At 46.6% G+C, this 14,538-nt stretch overlaps 1 protein-coding gene across 4 annotated transcripts in view; it reads right to left on the bottom strand.

The window, feature by feature from the left end:
• Positions 1 to 441: 441 nt before the first annotated feature.
• ACTN4 (actinin alpha 4) overlaps positions 442 to 14,538 on the bottom strand; it is a 38,285-nt gene continuing 24,188 nt past the window's right edge. Inside the window, exons 3-22 of one of the 4 annotated variants that reach the window (XM_083159935.1) lie at positions 14,013 to 14,132; positions 12,900 to 12,986; positions 12,720 to 12,807; positions 11,115 to 11,193; positions 10,907 to 10,988; positions 9,984 to 10,069; positions 8,570 to 8,662; positions 6,944 to 7,174; positions 6,685 to 6,832; positions 6,260 to 6,410; positions 5,690 to 5,798; positions 5,441 to 5,581; positions 5,171 to 5,353; positions 4,951 to 5,085; positions 3,360 to 3,539; positions 3,131 to 3,277; positions 2,690 to 2,770; positions 2,351 to 2,413; positions 2,058 to 2,216; positions 442 to 1,904 (exon numbers count right to left, since the gene is read on the bottom strand). In XM_083159935.1, the coding sequence (XP_083016061.1) occupies positions 1,746 to 1,904; positions 2,058 to 2,216; positions 2,351 to 2,413; positions 2,690 to 2,770; positions 3,131 to 3,277; positions 3,360 to 3,539; positions 4,951 to 5,085; positions 5,171 to 5,353; positions 5,441 to 5,581; positions 5,690 to 5,798; positions 6,260 to 6,410; positions 6,685 to 6,832; positions 6,944 to 7,174; positions 8,570 to 8,662; positions 9,984 to 10,069; positions 10,907 to 10,988; positions 11,115 to 11,193; positions 12,720 to 12,807; positions 12,900 to 12,986; positions 14,013 to 14,132 (2,522 nt within the window). In that variant the 3' untranslated portion in view covers positions 442 to 1,745. Of the gene's footprint in view, positions 1,905 to 2,057; positions 2,217 to 2,350; positions 2,414 to 2,689; positions 2,771 to 3,130; positions 3,278 to 3,359; positions 3,540 to 4,950; positions 5,086 to 5,170; positions 5,354 to 5,440; positions 5,582 to 5,689; positions 5,799 to 6,259; positions 6,411 to 6,684; positions 6,833 to 6,943; positions 7,175 to 8,569; positions 8,663 to 9,983; positions 10,070 to 10,427; positions 10,514 to 10,906; positions 10,989 to 11,114; positions 11,194 to 12,719; positions 12,808 to 12,899; positions 12,987 to 14,012; positions 14,133 to 14,538 lie in introns of all 4 variants that reach the window. The other 3 variants (XM_083159934.1, XM_083159933.1, XM_083159932.1) reach the window with 3 other exon arrangements.

Raw genomic sequence — 14,538 nt, forward strand, 5'->3', positions numbered from 1 at the left:
CATTTGGGGTAATTTACCCCCGTTCCCTGACCACTGGGTTAAATAATTGTTTTTCATGACCACTTCTATGGAACCACTTGTGAGTGTGCAGGGCCTCCGAAAATAGAAAATTAAAGTTCTAGAACACAGGTACTCAGACTCTGTCCTCAGGACCCCACACAGTGCATGCTTTGCAGGTCTCACAGAATCTCAAGTGAAATAATTAGCTCCACCTGTGGATCTTTTAAAATGTGCCAATGAGTAATGAGTGCACCTGCTCAGTGACCTGGAAAACCTGAACGGTGTGGGTTCCTGTGGACAGAGTTGGAGAACCCCTGTTCTAGACTTAAAAATCCCGACACATCTAAGCTGTTCGATAACTTCCATTTACCAGGACAACAAACCCTCTTACCACCCAAGTAAAAGCAGACCTGAATAAAAAAGGGACACATGCATCAGACATATCTTAAAAATATTACTTTTATTGTTCTGTAAGGAGTTGTAAGAGGTGCAGGAATGGTAGAAAGTCGCTGCGCCCCTGACAGTTCTCCCAGTGGGCCGCTGGTATAAAAAGATGAAACAAGGAATGTTACAGATCTCGTGATAACAATCAGCAACCTTATTTTTTCATTTAGAAGACAAGAAAAACAAAAAAACGGCAAATATAGGTTTTGCTAGTTGAATATATATTTATATCATAAATCCCCCTAAATTAAGTAAATAGTAACCCTCTTAAAGTTTTGTTTTATTATAATTTTTTATTTTTTGGTCCACAGGGAAAAAAAAAAAAAAAGTAAAAACCTTTACAGGGCTGGAAAAATATCAAGATGAGGAACATGATATGTATAAGACGGAAGAGGTGGGGTGCATCCCAAAAAGTGGGACTGTCCCCAAAAGGTTACGTAATACGTGACATGGAATGATGCACTGTAATGTGTTCCGCTCGCAGACGAGACACACCGACAGGAATGCAGAATTAATTGCTTGAAGGTTCGTTACCCAAAACCGAACCGCTCAGCTCTTAAAACGTGATTGTGAATAAGTGTAAAGGGCATTTCTCCCGCCCCCCCCCCCCCCCCCCCCCAAATTCCTTCCCTTGGCATTTTTGTAACACATCCGTCTGCTTGATACCAGCGTTTTCTGTTCAGCAGAAACACTAGTGGGCGGGTGTGTGCGTCCCTCTTAAAATATAACATGGTAAAATAGCGGGGGGGTAAAGAACCCTCCGTTTTCTAGATCTCTCCCCTGCCTGCAGTGCGGAGCCCTCTGTGCTATAATGGCCTCACCAAGAGACCATCGTTTTATGAAACCATGATGAACAAGGGAAGATAGGACCGTCCTGCTTAGGCAAGGACCACATGCCTCTCGCAGGGGCTTCTAGGACCTGGAATAAATAACCCATGATAGGGAGAGAGGGGCTTGTGAAGGAACTGCACAGGGTGCAAGATATGAAAAGGTTATCCAGAAGCGCAGTCTATGTTGCCAGCTGTATGTGGAAGCACCCCTGCCCTTTAGCCGTTGCATAGATAGCTTTGCAGAGGGGAGAGGAGTGGTCCTGCAGTTTTTTTTAGCTCTGCCTTCTCCTCCCTCCGTGCAAAGGGAATGAAAGCTAATGTGAACCCCCTCCCTCCCCTTTCCCCAACAGGAGGGTGCTAGTCGTCCCAGCGCCCCCACATCCATCTGGAGCTTCGCCTCTTCTGCAGCAGAGGCATTAGTAGCCGAGGGAGGGTGGTAGGGCAGTGTCAATCTCTCCCCCCATCATGCTCTCACAGGTCGCTTTCGCCGTACAACGCAGTAGAAAAGGACAGGTAATCCAGTGCTCCGGGCGCTGCGTCCGGGCCGTGGTAGGGTGCCATACGAGAGATACAATACTCTGCCTGGTCTGGGGGCAACTCCCGGCGCAGCTCTGCTGCTGTGATGAAATTCTGAAAACAGAAAACGCACGAAAGGCAAGTTTTAAAATTTGGAATTCCAGAATAAAAAAATAAAAATAAAAAAAGTCTACTTTCTCCAAGACCATGTGCGGGAAAGACTAAAAAGGTCTGTCGCACGACTCACTGTGTCTAAGTGACACTCACCTTATCACCAGCAAGGACTTTAAAGGATGCAATGACTTGGTCAGCGGTGTCTGTGTCCGTGGTCTCTCTGGACATGAAGTCGATAAAAGCTTGGAAAGTCACCATGCCCGAATTGTTGGGGTCGACGCTGGCCATGATGCGGTTAAATTCTGCGTCACCCTGCCAAGACGCGAATGGGAAAAGAAAGCAAAAACATTAGGGCGTTGAGAAGCGCCCAGGTCTAACTGTGATACTAGGTGAAGTCACAGACACTGGTGGAAAACCACGGAAGAACACAGATGTGAGCAGCCTACCAAACTGTATCCGGTAGAGATAAGGAGAGCTCGAAAGTCATCAGCATCCAGAGAAGATATTCTCTTTTCCAAGAAACAGTAATAGACAGAAATGCGGAGAGTAGAAAGAAAAAAAAAAAGGGACAGATACGGGAGAAGAAAAAAAAAAAAAAGGGGGGGGGGGGGGGTGAAGGTGATAAGATGTAGCAAAATAAACGCATAAAGACATAAACCGTACAATAACATAAGTGATCACAAAAAGCAAAACATTGAAAACACAGATGAAAGAACGTAAAAGACAAAAAGGAGAGAGAAAGAAAGAGAAGGAATTAGTTTGTGCTTAGCTTCCTAGCTTGGTACCTGTCTGTCATTCTCCACATCATAGCCCAGACTGATGAGACAAGCTTTGAACTCTTCGGGTCCCAGGGCGCCCGTATGATCCTGTCATAGGGAGAACATGGCGGAGAAGAACAGGTGGATCCGAGGAAAAAGCGGTGGGCGTGAGGACAGGCGGTGAGATGGGGTGGAAGCCATGGGTGAACAAGGACAAAGGAAGAGAAAACAGAAAAACAATCGTTACGGAACGTTAGGAGATCTGGGACAAATGGGAGATGTTCTCTGACAAGATGGAAGGTGGTCTTCTAGGATCAGACACAGGAAGGGATCCATAACCAGGTATGAAACAAACTGTGTGACCCTACCCATATAAGTACTAGGCTGCATAACAAGTCATCACCTTAGTAACCGTCCTGCCTTTTACCCGCCCCAATTCTACCCTCAAAGTCCGCAGTGCCCCCTCACCTTGTCAAAGTGGTTGAAGGACGCTCTGTACTCATGCATTTGCTCCTGGCTGATTCCCTTGGCGTCACGTGTTAAGATCTGGTTCTCCACTTCATTTATGGTCCTGGCGATAGTGGTAAGCAGATGCTCGGAACCAACGCGGATGTGCTGCGTGGGGACAGATATAAGGCAGGTGATGGACTGTACAGAACTGGAGTGCAATAGACAGGGCAACCTAGCGCAGTCTCACCTCCATGGTGTAGTTGGTGTGCTTATTATCGAAGATCAGGGCTTCCTGAATGAGCTGGTGCTGCTGCTCCAGCTTGTCTATGTTGGGCTTGTAGCTTAGGACGCTCTGTTCATACTGCTTCAGGTGACTTATCTGGTCCTCCAGCGTGCCATGCATTTCAATGGCGATTCTGCCGATCTCCTGTAGAGTCAAGATAGCAGTAAGTATTTGCAGAGAGACAAAACTTAATGCAGCATTAAATTAAGATAATGGTGATCCCCCAGCTACGCGCTTCTATTTTTCAGCGATGTTCTTTAAAGGCTTGCTCCTCATTCTCACTGCAGGTGGCAGCATAACTTCCCTGGGCTCACCTGTCTCACAGTGGGGCCTCATCATCCGTTCCTAAATCATTGTGCTTCAAAAAGCAGATGCCCCCCCGGGTACAGAAGTCAGGCTCAATAATTGAGAACCGGACATACTGTACATTTTTTTACTGTCTTAACCCTTTGAGTGCCAACAAAAAACTTCTGCTAAAAATGCCGGCTTCTCTCACATTTGTTATATAGATTCAAATAAATAAATAATTTTTTTTTTGCTGTTTCCGATATACAGTAACCGTTACAGGTAATTAGGATGAACAAGAATGTTTGCTTGGCAATTTTTACACCTATTTGGTCAAATCCACTTGGCACTCAAAAGGGTAAAGGTTAAAATGATAGAATTTGTCCCAAATGGGATTTCAATCTCATATTAAAATGCTCTATAAGGGGCCCTGAATTTCCTATCCACATGACTGGAAAGTCCAGACCATAGGCATATTTATAGTGGGTTGAAGTTTTACAGGACCCAGGGGGCCCTTCACCTCTTGAGTATCCTTATCTTGTGCCGGCAAGTGGGTCCCACTGTAGAACCATCCTCTGACCTCTTTGGAAGGATTTCTCCACACAATAAAAAACTAAAAGCACACGGTGATGAAGTCTTTGCTCTTCCCAAATATCACTGGGAAAGTGGTGCATCATAGAAGGATGGAACCCACTTGCCAGCTCAATGCAAGATGCAGGTAGGTGAGATATTGATGTCCCTGTTGCAGATAAAAGCAGGCAAGCAAGGAGAAGAAATCTGGCACCGTGGTAGACAGTGAGGGAACACCAGGCGACAGATGGGTAGCATCCCCATCGCATGGTCTTTTTTTCTGGATGGAATATACACTTCAAACTGAACATTTTTTACTAGCATTATTCATTCCACTGGGAAACGTCTGCAGTCATTGTAGTGAACGGTCTTATTAATATTCAAGTGAAGATCGACCATTGCCACAAGTAAGAGCCCATGCTATCTTCTGCCAAGTCAAAAGTAGACTACGAGAAATGAAAGCTCCGTTCAACTCAGAGCAACAAAATGTTCTGCTTCAAAGCACTCCAGTCAAACTTAACCAAGAACCTGCAGTTCCTAATTGGAACACCAGGTGGCGCCGGCTCTATCTGCACTCCAACACAACCCATCATGGTCTTTAGAACACAATGTCAAATAAGGTCTGACTGCTTGAAGAATGAACGTTTTCTTTGCGGGATAAACAGGACCGTTAAAATGGTCACAAGGAACAGAGACTTGCCTCCATCTTTGACTGGATCCACGGTCCCACCACATTTGCTTGGTTCGCAAACTGCAAACGTAAGCGCTCGTTGGACTGCTGCTTGTCTTGTTCTCCTTTCAATGCATTGTCTCTCTTGGGTACGAGCTGCTGGACCTGGTGTACAAAGAGCATTCCATACGTTATTATGCAGTGCTGTGCCACAGCCAATGAGTGATATTGGCTCTAGTTAGTCACGTACCTTATCCCACTTAGAATTGATGGTCTGTGGAGTGACGGTGGTGTAGGGGTTTCCGCTGGTCAGCTTGATGTTGTTATAGTCTGCTATCTTCTGAGCCTGGCTTTGGATGTCTAGAATGGCCTCCCGCTCGCGGTCTGCATCCGGCAGTGTGGATTTAAACTGCTCGTGGGCTGCAATAAGTCCCTGCAACACAGAAGTAGAGACGCTCAGTTGATGAATCCAGATCTACCGGTCTGCGGCACTTCGGGTGACACGGAACAGAGCGCTTACCTCTATCTCCTCAATGGTGTGCACAATGAACATGTCCTGCAGATCTTCCATGGCGCCCTCCATCCAGTTATTAAACGGCGCTGCTCTCTTTGCATACTCCAGGTAGAGCTGGTCGATGGCTTCCAAGTGCTTCTCGGTTTGCTAGAGACAAAAATCCAAGTCAATGGGGGGGAAAGGGTGGAATACAGATATCATGGGGTAGTTTGGGGAGACGCTATGCTGGGAAAAGTGGACGGTTTCTATCCTTACCTCTAAGGCATCTCGTCTGCCATGTGTGAGGGAGCCCAGAACATCCCACTGGTCGCAGATCTTCTGGCAACGAGCGTTTACACTGGGCGAGTCGTAATAGTCAAGCTCACTAGAAGACACAGGGGAAAAATAAATAAATCCGACGTTAGGTTCAGTAGCTCCAGGCTGTAGTGGTTTTATATACTGAGGAGGACTGGTTCACACCCACGTGTAACCCCTCGGCCTGCGCTCCAATAAACCCCTCCACGTGTCAGGGAAATGAATGACTCCATTCACGGCAGCCGTGGCAAGCTCGGAGATGTGGAAGTTGTGAAACTCTGGCTTTGGAATGTCTTATAATAACGGTGTGGAAGAGGTGAACAATGAGGGCACTGTGTACACATACACACACCTATGTCAGGGAGCACAGAGATACCACATGTGTCCTGCAGCACCGCTATGACATAGCAGCCCACCTGTGCAGACAGCTGCCGGAGCGGTTCCCTGAGATGTGCATCAACCTCAGACTTGAACCAGCATGAACCTCTTACCACTCTCTCTCCCCCTCCCCCCTCCTCCAGTATAACTCACTTCAGCTCCTGTGCTATGGCTGCGATCTGCTCCACTCTGTCCTGGTGAGCTGCCAGGTCACTCTCAAAGGCCTCGTGTTTTCGGATTAGAGCTTTGATGTCCGCCAGGGTGGCGGTCTCATAGTCCTTTTGCTTCAACATGGCCTCCTTACCTGGAAGAATAAGTATGTAACTAGTGTTAAGAGACCACCTAACATCCACAGTGTAAGGCAGTAGACCAATACACCAGTAAACCATGAAACCGGTGACAGCCATGAAAGCACGGCCTGCAAATGTACTAGGAACCGGTATTATCGCCACAACGGGAGGCACACAATGGCTGCAACCCTACATAGACGGTATAGCTGAAATGCTGTGGACAGGGTTACTGCCACTAACGGTTATGTTCCCCACCATCCAAGGAGGAAGGAAGGGACAGGCACCCACCTTCGGTCCAGGCTTCGTGTATAGAGGCTTTCTGGCGGAACTTCTCTGCCAAGTGGTCCAGCCTCTCTAAACGCCGAATCTCATTCAACATCCATTCCTCATAACCCTTCTCTGACTGCTCCAAATGCTGCCAGCCATTGTTAATGTCCTTAAAAGGTCAAAGGGAAAGAGAGGTCACTGAAACTGGACAATGATCTAGATATTGCACACAACACACAAGTTTCAGAGAACGGTCTCCCAACCGGCTCTTCGCACTTACCGAAACCATCTTCCCCTCGGAAGGCATGAACGCAGGCCGGTTACTGAGCCGCAGCTTGGTCTGTAAAGTGTTGAAGTTGATCTCCAGCTGACACTTCTCTTGGACCTTCGGAGGTTTGTGCACACGGCGATAATCCCGGAAATCCTCTAGTTTCTGCTGCATATCTTGCATGGTCTTCTCTGGCTGACGATCTTCCAGCCATGGGATTGTACGGCGGATCCATTCCAAGAGCTGCCAGGAGAAAGCCAGTTCAGTTAGAAGGAATCCACCAATCCGGAGGAGTTGCCAAAACCCAACATGACCAATTGGTAATTACTAACTGCAACAACAGTAACGATCTATTGCAGGCTCTGGCGACGATTCTGTAGGTGGTGACAACACACCGCCTCCCATCACTGGATAAACCAGTAACATGCTCTCCTGGCCGCCCAATGCATTTGAAGATTTTAGAAGGGAAATCACATAATTAACAAATCTAAATAATGATTGGCGGTTTAAAACATTCTTTAAACTTAAGGTGGTCATACAATACTGCGAGCTGTTACAGCAATGTATGGTCATCTGATCCACTGGGACCTTCTGGGGCGGCAGGACTGCATGCGGTCCTTTAACATTTTATGAACTGCATGCGACCCCTTTCCCGCCGCCAGGAGGGGGTCTGAGTCAGAGGCCAGATGTGCAAGCAAGTCCGACCTCCGACTCAGATGTGCACGGAACCATGTATGGGATTCCAAACATTTGAGATGATTTCTCGGCCAGATCCGTCGGAATCCGGTGACAATCTGCCCAAATTGCATAAGTGTAGTTTCCGTAATCAGTCAAAATTAAATATTGAAAAAATGGCGCAAAATCCTAAAAAAAATTAAAATAAAAATCTGACAAAGCATCACTGTAGAAGATGCCATTCACTCAAGATTGAATGGTTGCTCCAATTAAGTATGAAGAACGGAGCCACCGTTGCAATGGCTAACCAATCAACCAGTCAGGAGGAACCGGAAGCTACATTTACGCGTGTTGCAAGGAGATTTGTGGCCAATTCAATCAACTGTTATAACCACCCAGGATCAAATTGGTACCGTCCTGCGAGAAGTCACAGCAGTGTATGGCCAGCCGATCCTCCTTGACCCACCGGATCACGGCAGAACGGGTCTGACTTTAGAAGCAGTCGGGCCCAGTCTGCCGATAACAGACGTGGATTGTCACGATCCCGGGCGCAGATTGCCAATCCACAGCCGTTTTCATGGCCACTCCCCTTTTCGCTGATTGGCAGACGGGACATCGAATCCAGTCTGTCGTTCTGCAGTCAATCCAAACGCAAATGAGCCAGGAACACGGCTGTAGGGAGGGATCGAAAGCCGTGATCCTGGATTGCATACCCCCTTAATGTCAAACATCCAATTTGGCCACTTTTCCACCCGATTTCTCGGCACGATCCTCTGGTATCAGGTGAAAAGTGGCCTAATCAGACTAGGGTATGGGGGCCGCTACAGTACATTGCTCAAACGTTAAGTCGATATATATATATTTTTTTTAAATGATCCATTTCCTGCGAAAGTTCTAGAACATATTTCACCCATCTCCACTGCACCATGGTCAGAACAAAGAAAGCAACGTAAAAGTACTCACATCACTGGCAAGTTTCTCGTAATCCTCCATCAGGTGCTCATTCTCTTGGTTCACAGCCAGGACTTTGCAGATCCTGTTGGCAGCCGTCTCGGCCTAAGGCAGGACACATTGGTTAGATGGCACAAATTCCCCAAAAATGGCTGCCAGGCCTAACGGCTCTCCTACCAACTCAACTTTAAACCAATTTTTGGTAGATCACACAGAAGAAAACCATCTTCTGGTAATTTGTCGGTACGAACCATGAAGCTTTTGCCTTTCCACTGCAGTAGTGCAAAGTATTCCATCCCCCTCCAATATAGCTGAAACTCCCACAGTATTTGTCCATGCCTGTTATGATGGTCAAAAATCTGAATAGTGGGGAGGAATGTAATGGCGCCCAAGTTCAGTGTCCGTGCGGGATGTCGGACAAACTCAGACGTTTTTTTCTTTTAGGAGCAATTACTTACAAAACATGCTTTTGCCTTGTAAGGGATTGCCCCTTTAAAAAAAAAAAAAAATGTCAGTACGGCATAGCCAGTAAATCAAATGGAACATGGTTGGTTTTGCCTCAGAGTATGACACAACCATCCACCCATATATTAGGAACCCCTGCAGAACAGCCTGCCCCTCGGGTGGTTATTGGCGAAGGCCCTCCAACGTTCAGGGGAGCGATAGAGAATGGTCTAGTTCGACCATGCATAGTCAGCCCTCCGGTTGGAGGTGTGAAATGAGCTGCCTTCGGGAGAAATTAATGTAACATGGAAGTAGACCACATCCTAGCATGGGCTCTTCAGCTCGTTAGGATGGAGAGAGTTTGAACTCTTAAGGCCAGCGGTTAGTTCATAAACCATGGAAATGGGAATTGTCTGATGCTTTCCACTCTAACAATGAGATTACAGCCATCTGATCTCTGCTAGCTACAAAAAACCCATTACAAATCCTCCAACACAATTAATGCTGGTGAGCGGGAGCAGCTCCCTAGTGAAAGCGGATACTTCTGCAACAAGTGTTCTCTGGGTTATCATCGTATCATATACCTCCCCCATACAAGACATTAGACCGTTAAACTCAAAAGACATTCAAGTTCCAACAGTAAACTGTACTTCATGTGGCATTTAGCAGCCGAGGAGAGTGGAAGAAGAGTATTACAGAGCAGAGACCGTTACAGGAACAGGTTAAAAACACCCGGGGCACAATGTAATAGACTGGGTGATGGAGACGGTTCAGGAATTCCTGCATTCTGCACGTTTTTTTTTTTTCAAACAGCAATCAGGAAAAAGGCAAAACAAAGCGGAGTTTTTTAAATGATTGCCGCTTTATAAAAAAAAACCAGGAGCTGGCTTACAGGAGTTCCCAAACAGCCTACAATTCCCAGGCTGGTACATTTTTGCCCCCCCCCTCCTCTCCCATTATGAGATGCCAGCAGCAAGCTCACCTTCTGAGCCCCAGAAAAAGCGTGGTAGAAGCAGGAAACGTAGGTCATTATGGCCTTCTCATCAGGCCTGAGAGTGCCCACAATATCTGTGCAGAAAAGAGAAAGAGAGAGGACAAGTACAGAGTGAGAGAGGGTGCAGGGCCGGTCAGGAGCCAGACGAGGGGCTTCCTGTCTCAGATCTGCACCTCTCTGCCCTCAGTATGTGTCAGGAATGACAGGTGATGGTGGGAGGAGGGGGAGAGGAGAGCAGTGACAGCGACTGCAGCTGCAGGGCTTGCGACTCCTCTTAACGCTTAGGAGGGAGACTGGTTATAAAGCAGACCAAGAGATTCCAGACACACAGCGAGGTGACAGCATGCCGCGCGTCTGCAAAAGAAGCAGGAAATTAGGCATGCAGAAAGGAGAGGAGACAGGTGGAGGCTCTGCGGCTGCCCCACACACTACCTTCTGGGCTCCTGAGAAGGCGTGGTAGAAAGAGGACACGTATGTCATGATAGCCTTCTCATCGGGGCGAGCAGTGTTGACAATGTCTGGAAATGAAGGAAATAGGGTGAGACATTGGAAAGCATGGTGTCAAGGTTCAGATGCCATTTTTCGTTCACTACAAGGGAAATGTATCTAACGCTACAGATTACGCAGCCAGTGCCTATAATGGGAGGAACCGCTTGGGTAATGATTACCTGCCTTCACTCTCCATGCAGAGGAAGACTTACAGGAGCAATTAATACGCTGGCTTAAGCCTCTAATGCTCCCAGGCATAAGTAATGGATAAAGACTGAACCAGCGGCTGCAGGAGGTTCAATGCAAATTCCACTGCTGAAGTAATTACTAGGTGTCTGTTCTAGTGATTAAGCATGGTATTGCAAAGCCAGAGGCTTAGTTGATCATGTGACTAGTGTGAGCCCCCAAATCTAGAGCCTCACCTTCAGCATCCAACATCTTGGGGATGTCCAGATATTTCTCGGCCACTTCGAAGGCATTGTTCAAGTTGGTGACTGGGTCGTCCTAGAAGACATTAGCAACATAAGATTATGGAAGTTTCAAGGTTCACTGGGAAGATTAGCCACACAATGGATATACAGTGCAGCAATGGGTTTACACAGTATGGGACAGCGCTGGGTTTGTTCTTACCTTTCTCAGTTTATCGTATTCTATAAGCTCTGGCCGATGTCTGTGAATCAAGGCGTTGAAAGCAAGGCCATCTTTCCAACTGCAGAGAGGGGGACGCATGTTAGCCCGAGAGAAAGGAATAGAGCAGGCCTTGCCAAACTGTGGTAGTCCAGCTGTTATGAAAGTCCCAGCGTACCCTGCCACAGTTTTCCCATTAAGGAATGCTAAAGCTGTGGCAGGGCATGCTGGAATGTGTCGTTTAATAACAGCTGGAGAGCCACAAGGTGGCCATACAACCCAACTGCCCCCAGGTTTCAAATTTGTGAGGAATCCATATACAACAGGGGTGGCCAAACCTGTCCTCAAGATCTACCAACGGTGCATGTTTTCCAGGCAACCTGTGGATCCATAGTTGGAATGAATGCAGCAGGTTTTAAAATGTGACAGTTAGTAATGACTACAGCTGTGCACCAGCTAGGTAACCTGGAAAACGTGGACCGTTGGTAGATCTCGAGGACCGGTTTGGCCACCCCTGATATACAATGTCTAGATACACTATCAATAGGACGACATGTGATAGGAATTGTGGTCTGGACGTGAATCTTCACAATAGTAGGGAGTACTGCGGAATCTGTGTGCGCTATATAAGAAACTGCTAATAAATAATAATAAATCTGAGTGTGGGAAATTAGCCCATATTACTTGTCCAAACGCGATGCTAAGAACCTCTCCATGTTAAATTTTATTAGCAACGTGCAATGCGACGCGCGCTGCCGCGGGCATTGCATCGCATAGTTCAAAAAGTATGTGCTGCACATACTTTCTGTTCTGCCCGTGGATCGCACTCAAATTGCATGCAAATCGCATGTGTTGAGAATCGCGATGCGTTATCGTAACATGTATTAGCACCTTTAGAGTTTGTTAGAAGTGTTCTTGGGCCGTATTCAATCCCAAGGAAATTGGCAGTTTACGCTTGTTTTCTGTGTGAATTCGAATTGCCCTATTCAATTGCAGTGCAGATTTTTCACTGGGACAAAAAAACAAGAAAATCTGCAAAATTTCTGCGAATTCACGTGGTTTTGGCAAATTCCAAATGATAATTTGGCTAAATTACAAATGATAGCAGGTGCACATCTTTATTTTTGTTATAGGAGTGGACGTTAAATACTTTTGAGTCATAAGACTCTATTGCAAAATGTGGAGAGGAACTTGGACAGGAAACTTGACGCAACCGATTGTTACATACGATCATCATCATAGTGATTGACAGATACATTCCGATGGCATTTAACAGCAGTTTCAATAAGAACATGCATGATGGAAGATGACGTGATATAGGGGTAGGAAATCAGGTTCTGCAATACATTCCAAAAACAAATAAAGCCAAAAGAGACTGCAGCAGAGAAAACCGTAGAAGACTACATTTCTCCTATGGCTGGTTTGGTAGATTGGTGACTAGGTGGAGAGCTTCCAGGAACCACAGATATAGTAGTAGAAAGATAGATGTAGAAGGTGCAGAACCACGTATTGGAAATTAATGTAAGGGTATTGTACACAACCACGTCTGTAGCGAGGTTCATTCAGAGCACAGCAGAGACTGACAAGAAGCTGAACACAATGCGTTACCTGATGTGGAAGTTCTGTACATTCACGTTCTTGTAAGGCGCAGTCTTCCTCTGACACCACAGCAATAATCCTTCTTTTGCAGACGTCTCTGAGGAGACAAGAAAAAAGGAAGTTTCCCACGAGAGAACAAGGAACAAGAGAGGAGAGAGGAGGAACAGAGAACCAGAGCTGAACACTTACCCTCAACAGAAATGTCTTGAATGGCAAACCGTAGGATAATGGTCCAGATCATCCCCAGGGTCATTTTAGCATTGCCATCCACGATTTCTGCAAGAGAAGAAACGTTACCAGGATGCCAAGTTCCGGCTTCAGCTGTGCGCTCCGAGTATATAAGTCACAACCTGGCCAGGCAGGAGCGGAAACCTATGGGGGCTTAGCTTGTAAGGAGATTGTCATTAGTGGGAGACTGCCACCTCTTGCTTTGTTTAAGGAGATCTAGAGCTATAGTTGCATAAATGAGGTGTATACAACATGGTGGTGGGCACTACGGCCCTTATTCAGATCTGATCACAGTACAAATTGGTTCGAAAAATGGGCAAAACCATGTGCACTGCAGGTGGAGCAGATGTAACATTTGCAGAGCGTTAGATTTGTGCAAGTTATTTTGTTTCTGTGCAGGGTAAATACTGGCTCCATTATTTTTACACTGCAATTTAGATTTCAGTTTCAACACACCCCACCCAAATTTTACTCTGCTCATGTTACATCTGCCCCACCTGCAGTGCACATGGTTTTGGCCATTTTCCAAACAAATTTGTACTGCGATCAGATCTGAATAAGGGCCTATGTGCAGCCGCACTTTGGCAAATTTACCCTCTAGCTCCATAATTTGCGACTTTAGTGGAAATTCATTGGTTTTGCACCAAACTGACATTAATCACGTAGGCAATTCATTCAACAATGACCTTGTAGCAACCATTGTAGGTGGATTATAAACCCTTAAGGATCCCAGGGACATTCCTGGAACCTACTGATTGGATAAGCTGAATCCTACAAAGATTGGTAGAGCCGCCTCCGCTGTGAGATGGGAACGCTTTACACAGAGATAGATGGATGGATGGGAGGGAGGGTATACACAGAGCACTGACTATTCAGAGCAATTGCGCACAATACCAGCTTCTACATTACCCCCGAGGATTTCGGCGTTAGACTGAAGCAATGCAGTACTTTGGTAGAAGGAAGATCACAGTGCGGGGGGACAGTATAAGGTGGATAGGAACTATTGGCATAAACCAGTGCAGAGAAGAGGTTGGGGATAAATGAGATTCCCGCGGCATCAGATATCCGGCTTACCTTCTGCTCCGATAGAGACCAACTTCACTCCTTTACTAGCAATGAAGTCCAAGGCCTTATTGACGTTATTGATTTTATGAACCCGCATCTTGCCGCGTTCTGGTTTGGGAAGACGCTCTCCTGAAATAAAAAAACACACCCTCGTTGATCACGAGCCTAACATTTATATAGAAAGCAACATGGGCTCGCCTAACGTATTCTGTGATGTAACGGGGCTGGCGCGCTATTCCTGGGAGCCCATTATTATTACTCCCACCCTCACAAGTTGGCACAGAAGTCTGAGCAAACCTGGGCTGTTGGGTGCCAAAACACAGGGAGGGTGATGGATCGCGACAGTCCGTATACAGGCGCCAAAATCCTAAATGTTCAAGTGCCCAACAATCGCGAACAACAGGCGCTATTCTCCGTCTTGGGGGTCCACTAAGCCCACAAGAGGCTTTTGTGCCCCCGCCCCGTCAGAATACCGGCGGTCGGGATTCCGATGTCGTTATACTGACAGTCAAGATCGCGACCATCGGCGAGTTAT

This window comes from Crinia signifera, chromosome 9 (assembly GCF_055691185.1).
Source record: "Crinia signifera chromosome 9, ASM5569118v1, whole genome shotgun sequence".
In the NCBI taxonomy this organism is placed as follows: Eukaryota; Metazoa; Chordata; class Amphibia; order Anura; family Myobatrachidae; genus Crinia; species Crinia signifera.